We start from the raw sequence: 20,072 nt of genomic DNA, 5'->3' as shown, positions 1-20,072 counted from the left end.
CGGACTAAAACACCATTATCCTTGGCAATTGGCCATAGGGATTGGGGCTGACTGAAGTCCAACATAATCCAGGCTGGATAAGGCTCTGTGAGGGAATTGTATCTGTGACCTTCACAGATACTGTAGATGGTTGGTCAAAATAAGCTGCCAAGTTGTTACTGTTTGTGCTTTTGTTTGTTTGAATTTGAGCAAATGCAAATTGACCAGAAATAACAAAAACAAATAGTATTGATTTCCTGTGCCTTCATTATTATTAGTATTTAGTTCCACATTAAGTTACAATATTGAACTACAAAGCATATAAGCCTGGGTGTAGGAGCTCAGCTGCCTGTTTGTGATGCATTGAAAATATATATATGAACAGCTGCCTGTGAGCAAAAACCCACAAATTGGTCAGTAGTAGACATCTGGTTTTCACATAAAATTTAAATAAGGATACATTTCTCATTAACTGAATGTTGCCTTTTCTTTTTTCTTTTTGTCCATTCTAAAAAACGCAGTCGCTCTGTGTCGGAATCAGTTCCTTCCTGTAAGAGTCATTTAAATATCTCCTGCTGAAAAGAGGTGGTGGGTAAAAGGGGAAAGGAGGAGTAATCTCTTCAAAACAGAGTTAAACCAGGCACAAGTGAAGATGCAGACAAGTAGACACAGTACTAGGTGAAAACATCATTGATGCAACTTTACAAACCAGACTTCTCCAGCCTGGTGTCCTCTGTTTTAAACGCCAGTGTCCATCAGCTACATTTGATTTTGGTAGCTGCAAGGCTGTCAGTCCTGGAGGGCACCAGGCAGTGACAATCACCTAAGATAAACTCCCTCCTTGCTACCCTTTATTTCCAAATATCCATTCATGCAGGTAGCAAGCTGCAGTCCTACCAAGTCCTGTCAAGTTGTCCCTTTTTTTAAAGGGAAATTCCCTTATGCTGAATCGGCTTCCTCGTGAGAAAAGGGAAAGCTTGACAGCTATGAGTCCTACACTAGTGTGTTGTATATAAACAAACCTTGCGTTCATATTCATATGAAAGTAGCTGGAAGCATTCATTGCAGATGATATTATGAGCTACGTAATATGAACATTCACTTTGGAGAGCTCCATGTTCCACTGAGTAGGGGAGGGAATAGGGCAGCCTATTTTCTACTCATAAGAGGCTGTCCTGCCCTGACAACTACAGCTGTCACTTTTTTCCCCTGGAGTTTCAGTTGAACTGTACAAGCTCTGATCTGCAGTGCCATACAAAGCACACAGCCTGCCTTGAGGCAGAGGGTGAGAGTACAGACACAGTTTCTGAGACCTATGGAGTGTAGATGGCTATCTTCTAGTGAGGAGTACATAATAAAAGGGTCGTGCCCTTTCTCCATTAATCTTTTTTGTGCTTTCCTCCTTTCAGGAATCTTGGAGGGGACAGCCTTGTAGGACAGCAGGTATACTGAATTGATTTACCTGTTGTTTAAAGGGCACATACACTCTACCTGTGTCCTCCTTACGCCCTGCTCAGATGTGCTATGGACTGGATGTCCTTCATGGGTGAAAGAACCTCTTCCCCTTGAGATATAGCTGGACTCCCAGTGTCCAAACCTGAAGTGGTCATTGGTGATGGGAATTATAGTCAAGTCACAGCTTCTGTACCCTTGATCTATTGGCACTGACAAAAAATCTTCATCGGCATAAATTTGTAAATATGCAAATGATCAACCCATAACTGGCTCCGAGTGAAATACATTGTTGGCTTATTGGAAAATGTTGAGATATTTTTTGACTGGGGTGAAAGAGAATGATGAGGACAAGTGTAGAAGGGAATAGGATACAAAGGGCAGACAAGACAATGACCAGAGGGGCAACTTAACAGATAGAAAGGAAAGTCAAGCCATAGCATCCAGTTCTGTGGTTTTTTTTACTGCTTGGAAGGCTTTGCTTCCAAATTCACAACACTGTGCATGGAACCATGAGAGCTAGGAACTGTTTTTTGTTTTTGTTTTTAATGAAAAGTAAGCAGCATGAAGCAACTCAATCTTACTGTGGCACAGTATGTGAAATGCATATATTAGGGCTGGGCGATAATCTGGTTTTCAACATCGTGATATAGCCACAGCTAAACATTGTGATATACCAATATATCACAATGTCTGAAATAAGGATGGAGCTATGTAGAGGCGTTGGTTGGCTTCACAGTTTTTCCCCCATCGTGATTTTTGCCAGCGACTGCTCTTGTGATTTGCTGCTCCCTGCAGGAGGCAGGGAAGAGCTGAGCCACAGAGTTAACATCATGATTTTTGCATAGCAACACACACACACACACCATGGTTCATTATATTTTGCCAGGTGAAAAATTATCAAACTAATACCATGAAATGGACTTCAAACCAGTTTTGGATGATATATCATCCAGTCCGAACACACAACATGATTTGTGATTTATGAAATTGATATCACCATATGGCCTTCAAATGGGTTTTGGACAATATATTGATGTATCGCCCAGCCCTGGCATATATAATTGTACTCTGACAGTATCTAATAGGAAGTCACCAATAGAGGAAGAACCTTTTGCAATTAACCATCACTCTTATCACTATTTTTATCTAAAGGCAACTTGCTGTGGTAGAAACAGGCAAATCTTTAGTCTCTGCTTTTGCTGCAATAGACTAACACCATTACCCCTCTGGAAACTAAAGAAAATATTTCTGTGTTAAATATAAAAATCTAGGGTTTGGAGACTACAGTAATGAAGGCTGCTGCTCTGTCTACACTGAAGGTAATTTAAAATAGAATATATGCTTATGGAAACAATAACCAGTAGCAACGTTTGCTACAGTTTGGCTAGTCTCAGTAGTTTATAGCTAATTTCACATTCAAACATTTAGTAAATCTGAACTTTAGATTCTTATTCAGACAAGTCTAGAAGGAAATCTACATCGCAATCTGATGACTAATCAGGAATGATATTAAAGCTACAGCTGTAAACGTTTCCTCATTCATAAACCTGGTTTAATCCATCTGGATTTATGAATGTGTGAATGCATTAGAACTTGGTCCTTCTGTTGCCCTATGCTCAAACCATCATTCTCCCTATTTTCAGTGCGAGTGCCATTGTTTATGTAGACAAAACACCACATATACAGAAGAGGGAGATAGCTGCAGGTTTGGGAAGAGCTCAAGAACAGTGGATACTTAAGGAAAACAACCACCACCCAAAATAACTGCTGAAGCCTGAAGGTGCTCAGGGGCCACAGAATGCTTTCTGAGGATGGAATGGAATATCCGGGGGGAGGGCACTGAACAGGAACTCTCCACATTGCAACATTTTGTTGAAGGCCCCACTTGTCTTTAATACTCTTTATTTTGGGGGCTAAATGAACATGTTGCCTTTGTCACAAAGTTCTTTACAACAGCACAATCCCTAACGTTGCTCATAGGTCATCCAACTAACACAGCTGAAATCTGTTTAAAGATGCACAACTCAGCACTGTTGTTCAGCCTGATCAAGCGCTGGAGATCTGTGTGCAGCAGAAAGTTTCTGTACAGGTATCACTTGCTAGATCAGGAAGCACAGGCATAAATGAGATGTGCATCTCGGTGTGGATGCCAGCATCCATACTGCATTGCTTTCAATGGGTGTGAAGAGCATATCCCATCCACATTCTGGCACAATAGCCATGTGCCAATGTCTCAAAAACCAAACCAAACCTCACTCTGCTAGGAGGGGCCCATTATTTATCATTCAGGTTACGCTCTCCTTTCGCACATTAAAAAGGCTCTCAAAAATAATTTGCCAACCACATTGATGGTTCAAGAATATGAAAATACTTGACAGGTCTTGTACTTGTAACACTACAGGCCCTGCTCCCTTTTAAATATAACTTTAGTGTCTTTGTGAGATTCATCTCAAAAATATCGCCTTGGCATTTCTTCTAGAAATGGAAGGGGGTATATAAATTATTTCAATCATTATAATCATCATCTCAAAAATACAGTAGGTTCATTTGGGTGAATCTGTGGGGAAGGGTGATTACTAGCTTCCAAATAAGAAAGGAAAAAAGCCTTAACTAGAATACAGGTTTCACTTTAAACATAAACAACACTTTACCTCGTTTGGTGGCACAACTGATGAAGAGCTTTCATCATCTCCCTCCCATTCTGACACTCCAACTCCCATTTCCAAAGTGCATTTTGACCTTGGGCCTCAGCAAGTCCTGAAAGGATCCGAAAGGTGCTTTCCTAATGTGAGTGAGGGTTCGTCCGAGTGATCGAGAGCAGCAGGGACACCACAGGTCAAGATTCATTCACTGTCTCTGGAAAGAAGATCTCCTGGCACCTCCGGACTGTGTCTTGGGGAGACTGGATGCTGTGCCCCACCGTGCGAGGGTCGTCATAGATTTCATAGTCATTCCCACCCTAAGGATAAGAAGAATCTTTACCATTGGCTGCTTAGAATTAAGATGCTGGAGGTGGTGGTTAAAATGAGCAGGCAAGTATAGACTACAGTAAGTCCACAACCTGGGCACATTTAACATGTGCACATTCAATGTGCTTGGCATTAAAAAAATAATAATAAAAGGGGAGCAGAAAGGGAGTGGGTGACCAGGAAAAAAGACTTTGGCAATCTTACCTGGCATTGAACCCAATGTGTTTGGACTATACACAATTTTGGCTTTAGGTGTATTCCCTCTGTAAGTTGCAGCCTTACTATACTTGAAAAACACACAATTCAAAGTGTTGGTGCTGACCTTTAAAGCCCTAAATGGCCTCGGCCCAGTATACCTGAAGGAGCGTCTCCACCCCCATCGTTCAACTCAGACACTGAGGTCCAGCGCCGAGGGCCTTCTGGGGGTTCCCTCCCTGCAAGAAGTGAGGTTGCAGGGAACCAGGCTGAGGGCCTTCTCAGTGGTGGCACCAGCCATGTGGAACACCCTTCCATCAGATGTCAAGGGAATAAACAGCTATCTGACTTTTAGAAGACATCTGAAGGCAGTTTTTAATGTTTGATGTTTTATCGTGTTTTTAATATTCTGTTGGGAGCTGCCCAGAGTGGCTGGGGAAACCCAGCCAGATCAGCGGGGTATAAATTCTTCTTCTTCTTCTTCTTCTTCTTCTTCTTCTTCTTCTTCTTCTTCTTCTTCTTCTTCTTCTTCCCATCATCATCACCACCATCCAATTTCCACCCCCCAGTAAGGCAGAATATGAGTCCCTCTGCCAGACCTCAGATTTATTTATCTACTTCAAGGCATGTATACCACACCTTCACCCCCAAAATGGATAGCGTTATACCAGTTGCTGGGAATCCCAAGTGAGCATAATGCTGTTGCACTTGGATCCCACTTCCCTTAGACATCTGATTGGCCATGGTGAAGATGCAATGATGGACTAGTTATTTTTGCACTACAATTCTCATCACCTGTGACCAGTGACCATTGGCCACTAGCCAACTGGGCAGGGCCGGTTCGCCCATTGGCCCTAGTGGCGCGGGGTGCCTGGGCGCTGAGGGGCACCCCAGCAAGTGGGGGCGTTGCTCGGCGGCCTCCCTTTTCCCTCCTCCTGCACACCGCGCCGCTCAGGGGAGAGCAGGGAGGTAAGCGAGCGGAGCAGGGGCACTAGGACCCTGTTCCGCTCTGCAGCGCCAGGATCATCCCTCACCCCGGCGCTGCGTTTCATTGGTAGAGGCAACGCCACATGGCAGCAGTTCTACCAATGAAAACGCAGCGCCAGGGTCATCCCTGTTGGTGGGAAGGCTCGGATGCCTTCCTGCAGTCTGGGGCTCTCCCCGCTGGCTTCATGGCGCTCCACTGCCGGCGGGAGGGCTCCAGCCCCAGAAAAGGGGAGCTCGCCGTCAGGGAGTAGCTGCCCGTGGGGGGCTTCTGCAAGGAGTGCAGAGACACGGCAGCCTCCCTCACACCCGCTCTGCTCGCTTCCCTCAGCCCCCCCCCACGTTGGAATGGTTTCTGCCCAGCTCCTTGCCCCCTCGGCCCCAAGAAACCGCCACCCTGGGCCGCTGCGAAGAGGCTGCCAAGCACTCCCAAGCCCCGTCTTCCACGCCCGCTGAATGGCCGGCGTGGCTGCTGCTCAGCCGAGGCCCCTTGCCGCCTGCCGGCCCCCCACGGACTGTGGGGATGGTGCTGGTGGGACAGGCGCGGAGGGAGCCTTTGGAACTGAGGCGGCAGTGGCGCTGCTTGTGAGGGACGCCTGAGAGACTTCGTTGAGGCGGAGGCCGCCTGTCCTCCTCAGGTTTGGCTTAAGTTGTTTTTTTGGGGGGGGGGTGGGGAGCCTCCCTTTTCCCCTCTTTGGGGGGGTGCCGGAGGGATCTTCGCACCACGGCGCCGGATATGCTCAAGACGGCCCTGCAACTGGGGCCAATGAGAGCTGGAATCCAGCAACATCTGGAGAGTCTCAGGATCATCACCCTTCCTGTAAAGCAGGGGTCAGCAAACTTTTTCAGCAGGGGGCCGGTCCACTGTCCCTCAGACCTTGTGGGGGGCTGGAATATATTTTGAAGGAAAAAATATGATGCAAGAGCACCACGAGCCCCGGTGGCTGCTTACCTGTGTCTTGTGAGGGGCAGGGGCTGGCCGTGGCAGCGGGACGATGAACGGCACGCGAAAGGACTCTGGAGAGGGGCTGCTTAAAATGGTGGCCGCTCGAGTGCTGCTGCTGGCACCAACAAAGACCAGCCCCCTTTCTCCTCTAGGCAGGGCAGGGAGAAGCCAGGAGGAGGGAGGGAGGAGGCACCGCTGCCACCGTGTGAGGGAGAGGGAAAGAACACGCGCGCTGCTGATCCATGTGGCGATTCCCGGACTGTCTGCAGGCCGGATCCAGAAGGCAATTAGGCCTGATCTGGCCCGTGGCCCTTAGTTTGCCTACCCATGCTGTAAAGTGTATGTGCCAGGAGGCTCAAGCCATCTGAAACCAGCAAGGAATTGAAAATAATGCAGAGCTGGGCAGTGAGACACAAAAACCACTGCTTCTGGAACAGGTCTTAAGCAGGTCAGGCGCCCTGGCGCCCTGGTGCGCAGATCGCTCTGGTGCCCCCGCCCCGCTTCTTCCGGCAGCTGGTGGTTTCCGCGCGCCCCCCTGCTAACCCGGCGCCCTGCGCCACCCAACCTACCCCTAGAGCCGGCCCTGTTCTGGAAAGCACTATATTTATTGAGCCCTGGAAAGAATATCTTCCTCCCTCTCCTGCCCCCTTCTAATCCTGAACTTGGGTTGTGTGGTGCCGATCAGATTAGGTGGTTTCTGCATACCCAAGGGACTGCAGACCCTAGTTATGCAGAATTTGTAAATTAAAGTATTTAATTGTGGGACCTGACTTCATGTAAAACCTAATCTGAAGTGATGCTGCTGCACATGGTATTGATTTTCCCCTCTCATGCATCAGTAGTCGTGACCTCACATGACCTTTAGTAAACAGATGCTGACAGGGAGGGAGGAGAGCCAATGAACCAGACTATTTCAAGCATGCTTTATATAAGTGTTTCTGTGTGCAGGTTTTTTAAAAAATAATAATAAAAAAAATAAAAAAGAGGGTTGGCTGTGCTTAATTGGTGAATCCAATCTCTGCAAAGCACCCACACCAGATACGGTAACCAGAATGTGTCCACAATGCACCTGAAAGCAATTACGTAAGGGCTGAAGTGCGGGCTGCATTATCTGCACTGTAAGATTCATGATGAGTTGCCCACTTCCTTTTCTCCTTCCTCGGAAAGCTTCTGCGCAGACAAATCCCCTTAAGAGACACTGAAATGAAATGGCACCTTAACAGATGTACTGTATTTGCATTTTCCCGTCACCGGAAGAGGGCACTGTTAGTTTATACTTGCTTTCATGCAGTCCAGGTACCAACCTGTAAGGCTGGAAAATGCGAATGAGAGCCACTTCGAACCTCACAGCCAATGCTCCCATCACACATCAGTTGTGTATTTTCTGAAACATCCAAACGGCATTTGCACATCTGAAAACAGGCTTTCAGCCATGGTCCCCAGGTCTATTTACCATATGTTTTGAAATACACAAACACCCTTTAAACATTGTAGAAAAGACACAGTTGAGCCACGGTGGAAATGGGAGTCTTGCTGGTTATTTTAATGCAACGTAGCTCTGCGGAGAGCCTGCCAGTTTAGATATGGACAACTTTATCTTCCTCGATCCCACACAGGGCTTGGCCCCTTGTCAAAGAACAGGGGTTTGGTCAGATTTACTTACTGGACTTGTCTCATTCCCAAAGAAATGGATGGTGTCAAATCTCTCATCCTCAAGGACGTCGAGGCAATAGCGCTTGTCCCAGCCCTCAGGGAAGACGTCAAAGCTGATCATCCCACCTGCCAGAGGGGGAAAGCGTGATGGAATTAAGCGAAACAGACTGAAGGTGGAGGCTTGCAGGAAAAAAGATCTCCCCTCAACACCTCAGGTGCAAATGGCTTTCATAGAATAAATTGTTCCGTGATAGATGGTCATGCACCATGGCTGCCTGCCTGCCTGCCTGCCTCTCTGACACATTAATTCAGTAGCTGCTGTTTCTATGGCAATGGGACTGAATGGCGTCAGCAAGGCCCCATCAGCCAAAGGCACAAACAACAAACTGTTGGCTGGGGAAGTGTGAGGAGCAGGAGCTTCTTAGAAAAAAATATAAGGGGGAAGGGTGGCTCTCAAGCTTTTTGGCTGGAGGGTTGGCAGGGAACCCTCTTCTAAAGTGTTCTTGTCTTCGAAGTACGGCTGGGCAGGGAAAGGAGAGTCTGTTAACTGTGGGACGAATGTAAAATGCAGATTGGTCCTAGCATTTGGATCACTGCAGGGCAGAGCAAAGGACTTTTGCCATGAGACCTCATTCACTGTCACTTTGGCAGTACTACATCTGTATTCCAGATAAATTATTCTGGCATGCTGGTGGAACAGCTCCAATAGCAACTGCCCCCACCACAAATAAAGGAAATATGGCCACCTGCCAGCCCCCTAGTAAGGGACAAAGAGCCCACTATTGCCAGCACTGTACTCCTAGTCACATGTTAGCCACACGAAGGATGCACACATGATTAGGCACAATTTCAGGTTTACGAGTACAGCCATTTCCCCCTCCAGTCTGCTGCTGAACACGTAGAGGTCAGAGGGGTGGCAGTGAAGGGGGCACACATACTTGGGATGGGGGGGGGCAGGAGCACAGAGGGCTAACAAATGGATAGGGCTACACCCAAAACAGTGCATTGCTGCCAGACCACTGGGATATTAGGCAGAGCGCTGCTAGCCACAGACCATGCTCTGATCCTGGCAATTCTTGGTAAAGAAAGTGATCCCTCAGTTAAAACAGCAGTCCTTCCAAGCACACTAACTTGGAAGTACAGTACCGGTATGTTTCACTCAACTAAATGGGGGTTATGTCTAAAAACTTTTGGGGGTTTCAGAATAGTGTGGAAAAGAAACTCATCGCAGACAGGGATCAACACAGGGAAACCTCTTTTAAGACCTGTAACAAAGCACTTACTCAGCTTTTTAAACATACACAATGCTAGGTATGTTGCTTTTCCAAGACTCCAAAACTAATTGTACCAAGCACCCAAAGTCACTTAAAAAATTTTTTTGTCTGTTTCTAGCACAAGAATAATGAATGTGTGTACACAAAAGCACAACACAGCCAAAACAAGAATATATGCATATTCTTCTTGAATACAAAATCAATTGTTTTTCCTATCCATTCCTCTCAAAAGAAGAAAGGACTAAGAAAACTCTCACCTCGGGAAAACCGCAGGCCTTTGCCAGCAAACTCCCTCTGCAGGGCAGCTACAAACTTCTCTCGAATCCTCTCTTTCTGTAAAGGAGATGAACAGAAAACAAGTGAGAGAGGACTGAAGAGGAATAAGGAAACATCCCCCTCAATTACTTTGATCCTTGTCAGATCCCACTTTCCCCCATGAAACCCAGTATTTTGCGTTTGTGCCTTGCAATTTCTTTCAAGAACTGTGACCAGGCAGAATAATATTCCTATTTAGCTCCAGCTTACAAGCAAGGTACCCTAGCAACAAGCTTAATTCTTAGGGAAAACACACAGCACAGCACAGCACAGCACAGCACAACACAGCACCCTGGGGTTCTAACAGGCTCCAGTGTGCCACAAATACACTTGGAGCCTAATGCTCATTATTTACCTTGTCCAGTTCTGAAAACTCTATTCGTTCTTCCAAAGTGCAGCTTCGACCAATAGGAGAGATGTTCAGCATTCCATTGCGAAATTCAATAAACGTCCCCCTGAGAATTTTTTTATTTAAGGGGAAGAGAGAAGGAGAAACTTGAGAGAAGGAGAAACTTGAGTGGTTGTAAAAAAAAAATGGACAATTCTGTTGCACAGCCTCATGATTTCTTTAACATGAAGTCAAGCAGAATCTTCCCGCCGTGATACAACACAAGGTCAAACTAATCTCAAGAAGAGGAACCTCAACCTTGCTTATGGTGTGTGGCATGCAACTTTTCATAAGAGATTCCTCATGGCCCTTACCTATCGCATCTTATTTCTTCCAGGGTGATTCCCCCCCCCCCCACAAGAGCTGGAGCTATTAGAAATAAATGCCTAGAATACCACTCTTTAATGTTTCATTTATTCAGGATGCAAAATTCCCATGCAGTGTGTTTGCAATGTTGGGCACAGCATTATAGTGTAGCAAAAGAACATAAACTGAGTCGAGGTTAACCTGTTTTTTTGGAAAGTGGTACTCACAAGACACAACATCTATGAAGGCTAAGTTAAATCAGCTGCACACAGAGTGGCTTTCATTCTGTTCTAAACACGGACTCTTTACAAATATATAGAAGGATATTGGAAAAAGTGGGGAAACCATAGCAACTAGTTAGCCAGTATAGTGAATAACAGGGCAATGAGTTTAAACTCCAGAAAGGAAGGAATTTCTTCTTAACATGTTACCCAACTCTAAGAACAGTTATGCAGTGAAATAAAGTGCTGAAAGAAATTATGGATATTTCCCTTTCAGGTATTCAATAAAACAGGTTTCTGTATTCTGTTATATATTATTTGAAGATTAAGGTTCTTTGTTTTAGTTGGGAGGGCTGGATTATCAACTTTGTGGTTCTAAATACTCACATAGTATCTGGAAAATAAAAAGAGAGACCTGAATCCTTTGATAGGTTAACTTAAGGAAGGAAAGCCCCTCCCCAAGCTCGAAGTGACATGCTTGTCCTAAAAAGTCTCTCTGGAGAAATTGGGGCACTTCCTGAACAATGGGACTAGGACACTTCCTTAAGGAGACAAGCCAGAGTCTGCATGCCCTTGAATAAGAAAGGACCATTACCGTTTTTTGGGCAGCTTTAGAAGTGCCATGTAGTTGAGGCAGAAGTTGATCAGATCCTGCAGAAGTTCTTCCCCAAGATGGTTCTGGATAGCCTTTAAAAAAAAAAAGCCAAAGGTCACACTGAGCCAACAGAGTGCAATTCTCTTACCAAATCCACCCACATTGTGAACGTCAGAACAGGCAATGTTGTTTTATATGTTGAATGGAACAAACATGAAAAGAGAGGGGCAGCACCAAAAGGACTAGTAAATAAAGGGAAAAAGTGAAGATTCAAAACGTTGCTTTAGAATTTTATTTTGTGCTGTAATGTACTCAACATGTTTTTGACACATCACCTTGCACTAAAAGAAATCATAACAAGGATTAGATGTCCACATTCCTGCATCGCAGGGGGTTGGAGTAGATGACCCTTGGGATCCCTTCCAACTCTACATGCATTTATATAAGGCCTGGGAGGGGCCTTCCTGCTATGGGAAGAGCCAGGAGCAACAGATTATCCAGTTGCTCCTGTGAGGAGATGTTGTGTCCTCTCAGGGACTAAAGCGTTGAGTACTCTTTACACAATCTTTATTGTCATTTCTGAGTGCTCCTGAAGGTGTCAAAATGCCAGAAAGATGCTGGGCATATTCCTTCACAAATTAAAATTATTCAAGCATTACTTCAAAGTTTTGCCTCCTTCTTTGGAGGGGGGGGGAAGGGAAACCCTTCCTCAATAAAGTACTGACCTATCAGAGCCAGATACCCTGAGAGGGTTTGGATACCATCATCTCTCTCTGAGAGATATGGCAGGGAAGGAGGGCGAGAGGAGGAGGAAATTTGCAGCCTTGGTGGCAGAGCACAAAGCCGCGGGGCCTACCTGCTTGGAGACCAGTTGCCCGTTCTTGTACTGCACGGTGCCATTTTCTGCAAAGACGTAATCAAACTTGCCGATAACTGTGGGGAATAGATTTGTAGGGGCAAAAAGGATGTTGAGGAGAAGAAGTGAAGGAAGGGAAATGAAGGTGAGAGAGAAATATCAATCAGTCAGGTGGATAGGGGCTGCAAGGGAAGTGGATGCTGAATCGCAGGATCTCTGTGGTTTTATTCTGACACTTCAGCAAAGCTTTATTTGAGGTGCCCTGAAAATAGTGATGCTCCCATTTTACAGATGAAGGTGTGCAAGTTGCTGAGTGAGAACTCAATCATCTCACAGACACAGCAACAAAGCTGAATTGTGCCTGCCCATGCTCTCTTTGTCTGGCCTCCCCCCCTTTCCCATTTGGAACGAAGTCTCAGTAACTCAGAGTGCAACTCTGAGCTTGTTTACTCAGAAGCACGTATCTCTGTGTTCAATGAAGCTTACTTGCAAGCAAATGTGCACAGATCTGCAGCCACAGGTTATTTCACACTGGCCTTTCCCAGCAGTGATAAAAAGGCCAATGCTGAATCTGCAGTTCACTTTCCGTTTAAGGGAACATTAGGTTATCTCACCTTTTCTCTAGTCTAGAAGGAAGGTTTTAGAATCTGATGTCATTCTTTGTTACTGGGGGAAGTGGCAATGGAGGGGAATGCAAAGGCATGGAACAACCGTTCTGCTTTACTTCTGCGAATGGGTGCAAGTCTTGCACTTAGGACCACGGGCTCAGAGGAACCCCACCAGCTACGTCTGGAAACATGGGCTGTGAATGAAGTCACGATGCCATTTACTGTAGGATGCCCTCCAACCTTCTTAGGATTATTGCAGGCCAGATAGGATTGACTGTTTGCAGTATAAATACTACAGGTGGATCAGCTGGTGGCTTCCTTCTCTGCATTTCTGGAAGCTGCTTCTATTCCATACGGCGCTGCATTGCAAGTGCCTGCAGTTTTCTGGATCCCTGTTTCTATGTTTGTACCAAACAAATATCCCATGATCCCCTTGGCTCTGTCCCCATCTCCGCCTTTCCCCATAGTACCTCCCTCTTTGCTGTGCTGCTGTTCCTGCTTTCTCTGCTGGGACCTTCATCTGTCTTCCCTCGTGATGTACCTGCATTGGAATAAGTCAGGCACAGCTCTTGTTGGACCTGATCAAGAGGATGCCGAAACTGCATTGGGCCAATTTAAATCCACCCCTTATGGATTTAGGATATAATGAGATGTCTTGGAAATCCTGACCTGAAAGTGCAGTGTGTAATGCTGCAGATATAGGGAGTAAGAAAGAGACAGGCTACAGGTGCCTGTCCTGTCCATGTGGCTCTGGAGGCCAGTTAACCCACTTTCGAAGGCCAGAGCTGATTCCACTTCCCACCAGTCCGAAGCCACAGGAGAACATGCTGAGCTTCCAAGGACTATTTGGAGCCTTCCAATACTGAGTTTGGCTTTGTGGATCTGCAGTCAAGTTATGTTACAGTAGCATAGAAATGCCACGACTGCGTTAGGTTTGATTCCGGTGTGCAGAAAGAGCACATGGATATTCCTTCCCAGGCTGTACCACTGCCTCTGCACATAAAACAAAATTCTTCAGGTGTGGCTTGTTTGGGTGAAGTTTAGGCCCAAACTTCTCCCCAAACTAGCTTTCCTTGAAAAAGGATGGAGGTGCATGGAGTCACATGATCCCCACCCCTGCAGTCTGAAATGGTGCAGTCCACAGCAGCCGTGCCATGTGCTTTCCTCTGCATGTGTCCATTTGCCCACCCATGTGTTCACCAATAGGACTGCTATGAATGCTTGATTTTGCAGCAGGTTGTTGGATAGGCTTCCATTAAACAAAAGCACTTAGAGAGCAGAAGTGTGTATTGCTCACCTTCATCTCCTTCTCCCAGCTGCTCAGCTATCTTGGCGTAGTCTGAGCCACCCACTACCCCAATTAACACTCTTGTACGCAGCTCTTGAAGAAACTCAGCTACTTCAGGCTTAATTTTCTGGAGGGAAAAAGAGAAAGAGTGGTAGTTATTGGCAGATGTGGGGAACCTCAGGCCTTCCAGATGTGGATGAACTACAATTCCTACTCCTGTGGCTAAAAATATTAACTGAATGGTCAAAGTGGTTAATCAATTAGTTGTTTAATATGTGATTTAAAAAAAGATTTAGCTGGAATGGAAACTGCAGTGCATGTTAAAAATAATGTGACAATTTAGATCTGATTCCAAACACATATTGAAGTTTGCTACACCCCATCCCACCCCCGAAACAATTGAGATTTCTCTGTTATTTGTCAAAAGGAACAGTTGTACTTTCATTGTAAAGGGCTAGCATCTCAGCAGCTGGCATCCTTGGGCAGCTGCCAGGGCCCCAGCGCCACAACAAGGTCCACTGTTGATGCCTGTCCTGCCTTGCCCCCTCTTCTGATCTGGCACTGAGTGCCAGGTGGTTGGATACAGCCATCTTTTTAAGTTCCCACAATTCCCCAGACCTAGGAGGCACTGTGGGAAACAGAAAATGTTGCTAGATACAGTTGCCCACTGCTACTTGAAGCACTGCACCATAGCCAGATAAGCCCACCAGGACCCACTGACAAGAGGAGGGGGCCTGCCAGAGGACACTTTTGCCCAGAGTCCCCTCTCAGACCTGGAGCCAACCCTGCCACTGACTATCATAAGGAACTCTTGTGAACTGAACTGTTACATTTATTTACACTGGTGAAAATTCACCCATCACTTCAAAGCAAAAAGGCAAGGAATCTCTTAATGATCCAACCTCTAGCTGTTGGGAACAAAACCATATATTCTTCAGCACCTACAAGAGTCAATTTAAAACACACACACAAACACACACACTTGTCATCTAGCATGTTTTGCAAATGAGTTTAGCTACGGCAGTAGCAGACTTTTAAAAACACCACCTGCATCTCATTTATGTCTCTTACTTTGCAAAATCCACACGGCACCAGCATCCTGCCACAATTAAAACATTAGATGGTTAAATGAACAACCAAACACTTAAGGGGCAGGCTGGTCTAATTCAAAGGCATTGTCAACAGAGCAATGAGAGCTCACGTGATCTGCATGCAAAGGAAGCCACTCTGCCAACCCTTCAGAGTTGCTTGGACATACTCTCTCATCCACAGCGAAGCAAACCGCCTGTAGTGCGCCAAATCCAACACTTCTCAACATGCCCTATGCCCCTCCAAGAGAGATAAGACTAGAATCTGAGTAAATCAACATTGTGGTCACAAGGCAAATAATATTCAGGTTGTCTCCTTGGTTTTTTTCTCACTAGGATTTTAACACCCAGTGAATCTAAAAATAAATAAATTTGAGGGAACAGCATTATGAAGGAACAGATGAAGGCAGCAACTGATGTCCCAAAGCTGCAGCAAGACTTAAAGCAGTGTTCAGGGACTTGTCTCTCTCCAGATGTTGTAGCCAGTGATCATGGATGACTGGAGTTTGAGTCAAACAACGTCTGGAGGGCTACAGGTTTATCCTTAGTGGGTAGGGCACCATTTGCACTTCAGGCAGCCAAATGGTTTGGGCTGACAGTGATTATAGTATCATATACTTGTGAATGGTGAGTGGCAACAGCTGTCTAACTGTGCTCTGGAGTTGCCTTAAGAGCTTACTAGTTCTCCAATGAGAATATCAATAATGGCAAGCTTCTCTGACTGACAGCTTGGCTGATATGATCAGTATTTCCCTGCAATGTGCCGCATCAGGTGAATCCTGTGGGTCTTCCAGGTTGTTGTGATACAGAACCACCCCACACAATTTCTTTAGTCTGCCGTCCAAGTGGACCAGTTAGGTCCTTCCTGAACCTTGGCGTACATGCAATCTGAGCCCTCCTCTGAGATGTCCTGTAGGTTAAGAACATCCCATGAACTTAGCACCTCAACCACCCATCTCCCAATTTCCAAAAAGTGTTAAGCTTGCTTTCTTGTGTATGTGCAATGTCAATCACAGTCCACCTGGTCCTGGACTCCATAAATACTAAATTTGCTGCCTCCGGGGCCAATCAGAGGTGGAGGGGGATAGTGCCAGGAGGGTAATTTGGCCTGAGCCTCAAGCTCAAAGGGGGCCTGAGTTTTAGACACGTTAAATTTTGGATGAGTCTTGCAGCTTATTTCTATACACATTGGACCAAAATGTGATACGTTCTCTCAGCTCAGTTCAGCAAATTTGGGCATATCAATGCAGTTTAATGCATTATTTTGCTTAAAATTTAATGGAATGCATCAAATCTTTTTATTTGATGTGTTGAACGTGTCTTCTGCTCAAGGAAGTGCTACTTTACCCTTTGAGCTAGAATCTTGTGAAACAGACATGAAACAATCTGACACATGGGCAAGAGGTTGCATAAGAGAAGCTTAAGGGCTGCTATTCAACCTACCAATCTGGCACTGCACAACTGTTCTTAGATGAACAACACTAGGAGCTCTTTTATTTACTTCCATGTGCAGTACGTTGGATCCAGCCCAGTGGTCAATACTTTGAGGTGGCTTTCTTTTAAATTTTTTTTCTCATCCTTCCAAAGAACAGTAACAATTAAAGTTGATTAAAGGACACATTTGTTTTTCTCAGCAAGGAGCCCTAATGTGTTCTAATTGCCTAGCACATCCACCTTGCAGTTTGAGGAGGTGGAAAGGCTTAAAACTGAAGACCAGTTTCTACATTGGACATAATCAACTGCTAAGGCTTTCCTGCACTTGTGTGCAACTACAGTCTGAACATATGTACTGGTCTCCAAGCCAGCAGGGACCCAAAACTCTTAGCTTTGGTTTGTTTGTTTTTAATAGTCAACCAGACATCTATTTTAAAAAGTTAGAAAGCAAACTGTGGAGTCAACACTGTAAGCCTTATTAGGAAAATAAACAACTGTTGCTAAAGTCTTTTAATCACTTTTGTTGAGCAACCAGAGGAAGAAAAGCTGTCTGTTCCCAGGTAGGACTTGGAAAGGGAGCCTCCCAGAGCATCAGGGGAAAAAATAAGAGAAGCTTGCTATTGTTGCTGCCGGTCTGACACTGGATGGAGGAGAAGAATCTGCTTTTTTTAAAAAAAACTACTAATACTACTACTTTCTTTCTCTTATGAAATTTTGCACCCCTAAGAATTTTGCATCCAGGGCAATAGCCCCTGTTTATGTCACTGTGATTATGCTATGCCACTGCGATTAAGCAGCAGTTCTTGCCAATGCAAGGACCCAACCCACATACAGCATACAGGAAATACTGTTGGCATCCCTGCCTCCAAGTTCCAGATCCTAGGACCAAGAAGCAAGTAATTCTGCCTTGCTTGTGAGCTTCCTACCGGTAGCTGACCAGTTTGTGGAAACCAATAGCTCAAGCCTATGTCTGCTCAAAAGTTGCTCCCAACGTGTCCAGCTGCGCTAAGACTGCAGCCCTCGCTCCGACACTCTTGCTAGGAAGCAAACCCCACTGAACACAGCGAGACTTCCTTCCGAAGAGACCTGCAGAGGATCGCGCTGTTAAGTGCTGCAATATTGCAGATGCACGTCGGCGGTCCGGTCCAATGCGCACCATTCTTACGTAACCGTCCAGCGGAGATGCCCTGCAGCGAAGCCCAGACCTGACCCGGCAGCCTGTCTGCATCCTGACGGACCTCTTGGCCCGCGGTTGAACTCTTTCGTAACCGGTTGCAAGAAGGAGAAGAAGAGGGGGGCGAGGAGGAGCGTCGCTCTTGCCTTCCCCTCTGCCGGGATTGGGCGAGATGAGTCCGGACTCCGGACTCCGATCCAGGCACCAGCTCTGCCCGCTAAAGCGCCAGAACCCGACCGCAGCCGTCCAGTCATCCGGGCGCAGGAAAGCCGTGACTCCGGCGTGGGGTCTCTCCATTCATTCCAAAGATCGCCCAAGGGCGACCCAGACGCGCCCTCGAAGCGGGGAAGGAACGGGGTGGGGGTGGGGATACACTACCTGGCGAGGCGGGGTGAGGGTCCCATCCACGTCGAAGAGGCACAGGATCCGCTCCCGGCTCCCGGTGGCAGCCATTGCAGCCGCGGGACTCCTTCCCTCCCTCCCTCCTCCTCGGCGGCGGCGGCTCCGGCTCCTTTGCAGAGACTAGGCTGCAGTTGGCAGGGAGGCGGGAAGAAGGCGGGAGGGAGGCGGCGGCCCGAAGGCGACCCAACTGCGGCGCGAAGGGCTGCCCATGTGACTCGTGTAAACCGGCCTGGCAACACGTACACCCGCTGTGGGGCGGAGGGACCTGGGCGCCAAGGGCAGGCCGGCTCGCTCGGCGGGACCTCGGCGCGGCTCCCTCGGCTGGGCTTGCCTCGCCCTTCCCGAGGAAAACGACGCAGAGCCGGGCAAAGATTCCCGCCGTTTCCCTCCGGCGGCGGCGCCGGCGGTGTAAGGGACGCCCGCGGTACTTCTCTTAACGTGTTGCCATAGTCGACTTGGTTTTCCCGCCATCGCGTTTTAGCAAGGAGAAAAAACCGACGCGGAACACAGAACAAAAACACTGCCACGACGAGGAATTCTATGTTTTCAGCCTCGAGTCCCTGTCAGGGGAAAAGGCGGGATATAAGTCTATGGCAGCCTTCTCCTCCAACTCTGTGCTCTCCAGATTTTTGGGCTACAACTTCCACCAATCCCAGCATGGCCATCCGAGGTGGGGTTGTTGGAAGTTGTAGCCCAAAGCAGATTCTGCATGGCACTAGATCCTGTCTGGGTTTTATCCGTCTTCCACTGATACTTATCACTGAAGTGTGGAGTGCCCTTTGTGAATGTTAGTTTTGTGTTCTTTAAGATAAAATAGTTAAATTACTGTGCATTGGTAATGCAGAGTTGCTCTGCTTGTTCCACTTTACTAGCCTGTTCATTGTTATTCTGGAAATAGTGAGACTCCTGTGAATTTTTTAAAAAGTATATATTTTATTTCTTGGTTGCCTAGCCCCTTCTCCAAAAAGTCCCAAACTGACTCGCACAGTAGAAAAAAACGAACCCATATTTATATCAGTATTTATATCAGTTTTTCACGTCGGTAAAGGTAAAGGGACCCCTGACCATTAGGTCCAGTCGTGACTGACTCGGGTTGTGGTGCTCATCTTGCATTATTGGCCGAGGGAGCCGGTGTACAGCTTCAAGGTCATGTGGCCAGCATGACTAAGCCACTTCTGGCGAACCAGAGCTGTGCACGGAAACGCTGTTTACCTTCCCTCCGGAGCAGTACCTATTTATCTACTTGCACTGCATGCTTTCAAACTGCTAGGTTGGCAGCAGCTGGGACTGAGCAACGGGAGCTCACCCCGCCGCGGGGATTCAAACTGCCAACCTTCTGATCGGCAAGCCGTAGGCTCTGTAGTTTAACCCACAGTGCCACCCGCGTCCGCCATGTCTGTACATGACCTTTATCCTATCCACTCACCCAACCATATTTGATAAGAACTGTCAACTTCCACTTTACTGCTACTTACTTTGACATTGTCATGCCATAACAAACAGCACATCCCCTTTCTTTGTTTATTTATTGCATTAGTCATTGCATTAGGTGGCTGCTGGAAGGTTTCACACTAAATTTCACCCTGATGCAATTAGGGACATGATCAGAGCTGGCCCTGAACATTTTGCTTCCTGAAGCAAAGGACAAATGGCCTCCCTTATTCCATGTATACTTGTTGGCTGGTTGAATCTTCATTCAACTGGTTCTTTGCTCACAGTATCAGACGATATATTTTTACCAGCCACCCTGATCTCTGCCAAGCATTATGAGATTCCATGGGTTTTGACACTTAACCAGGGTTTGTGTTTCCTTTGGGGAAAATGAGGCACAGTGTAGACTGTGGTCTCTTTTTGAAATATGATTTGTTTACACATATTTAAACCTGTCTGGATGAAGAGAGGGTTCTGTGCATCACATCTCAAGAGGCGCTTGCTCCCCACA

General features: G+C 46.5%; 1 protein-coding gene across 1 annotated transcript; it reads right to left on the bottom strand.

Moving 5' to 3' along the window:
- Positions 1-3,338: 3,338 nt before the first annotated feature.
- PMM1 (phosphomannomutase 1) lies at positions 3,339-18,682 on the bottom strand. The gene is made up of 8 exons (XM_035128346.3): positions 18,107-18,682; positions 14,042-14,159; positions 12,137-12,213; positions 11,281-11,372; positions 10,126-10,225; positions 9,713-9,788; positions 8,192-8,307; positions 3,339-4,393 (listed from the first exon to the last, which is right to left on the bottom strand). Exons 1-8 carry the CDS (start codon positions 18,179-18,181, stop codon positions 4,271-4,273), a joined length of 777 nt encoding a protein of 258 aa, XP_034984237.1. The 5' UTR covers positions 18,182-18,682; the 3' UTR covers positions 3,339-4,270.
- Between the last annotated feature and the right edge of the window lie 1,390 nt (positions 18,683-20,072).

This window comes from Zootoca vivipara, chromosome 9, assembly GCF_965207765.1.
Source record: "Zootoca vivipara chromosome 9, rZooViv2.hap1.1, whole genome shotgun sequence".
NCBI classification, from domain to species: Eukaryota; Metazoa; Chordata; class Lepidosauria; order Squamata; family Lacertidae; genus Zootoca; species Zootoca vivipara.
This window is presented reverse-complemented; position numbering and strand designations above follow the sequence as displayed.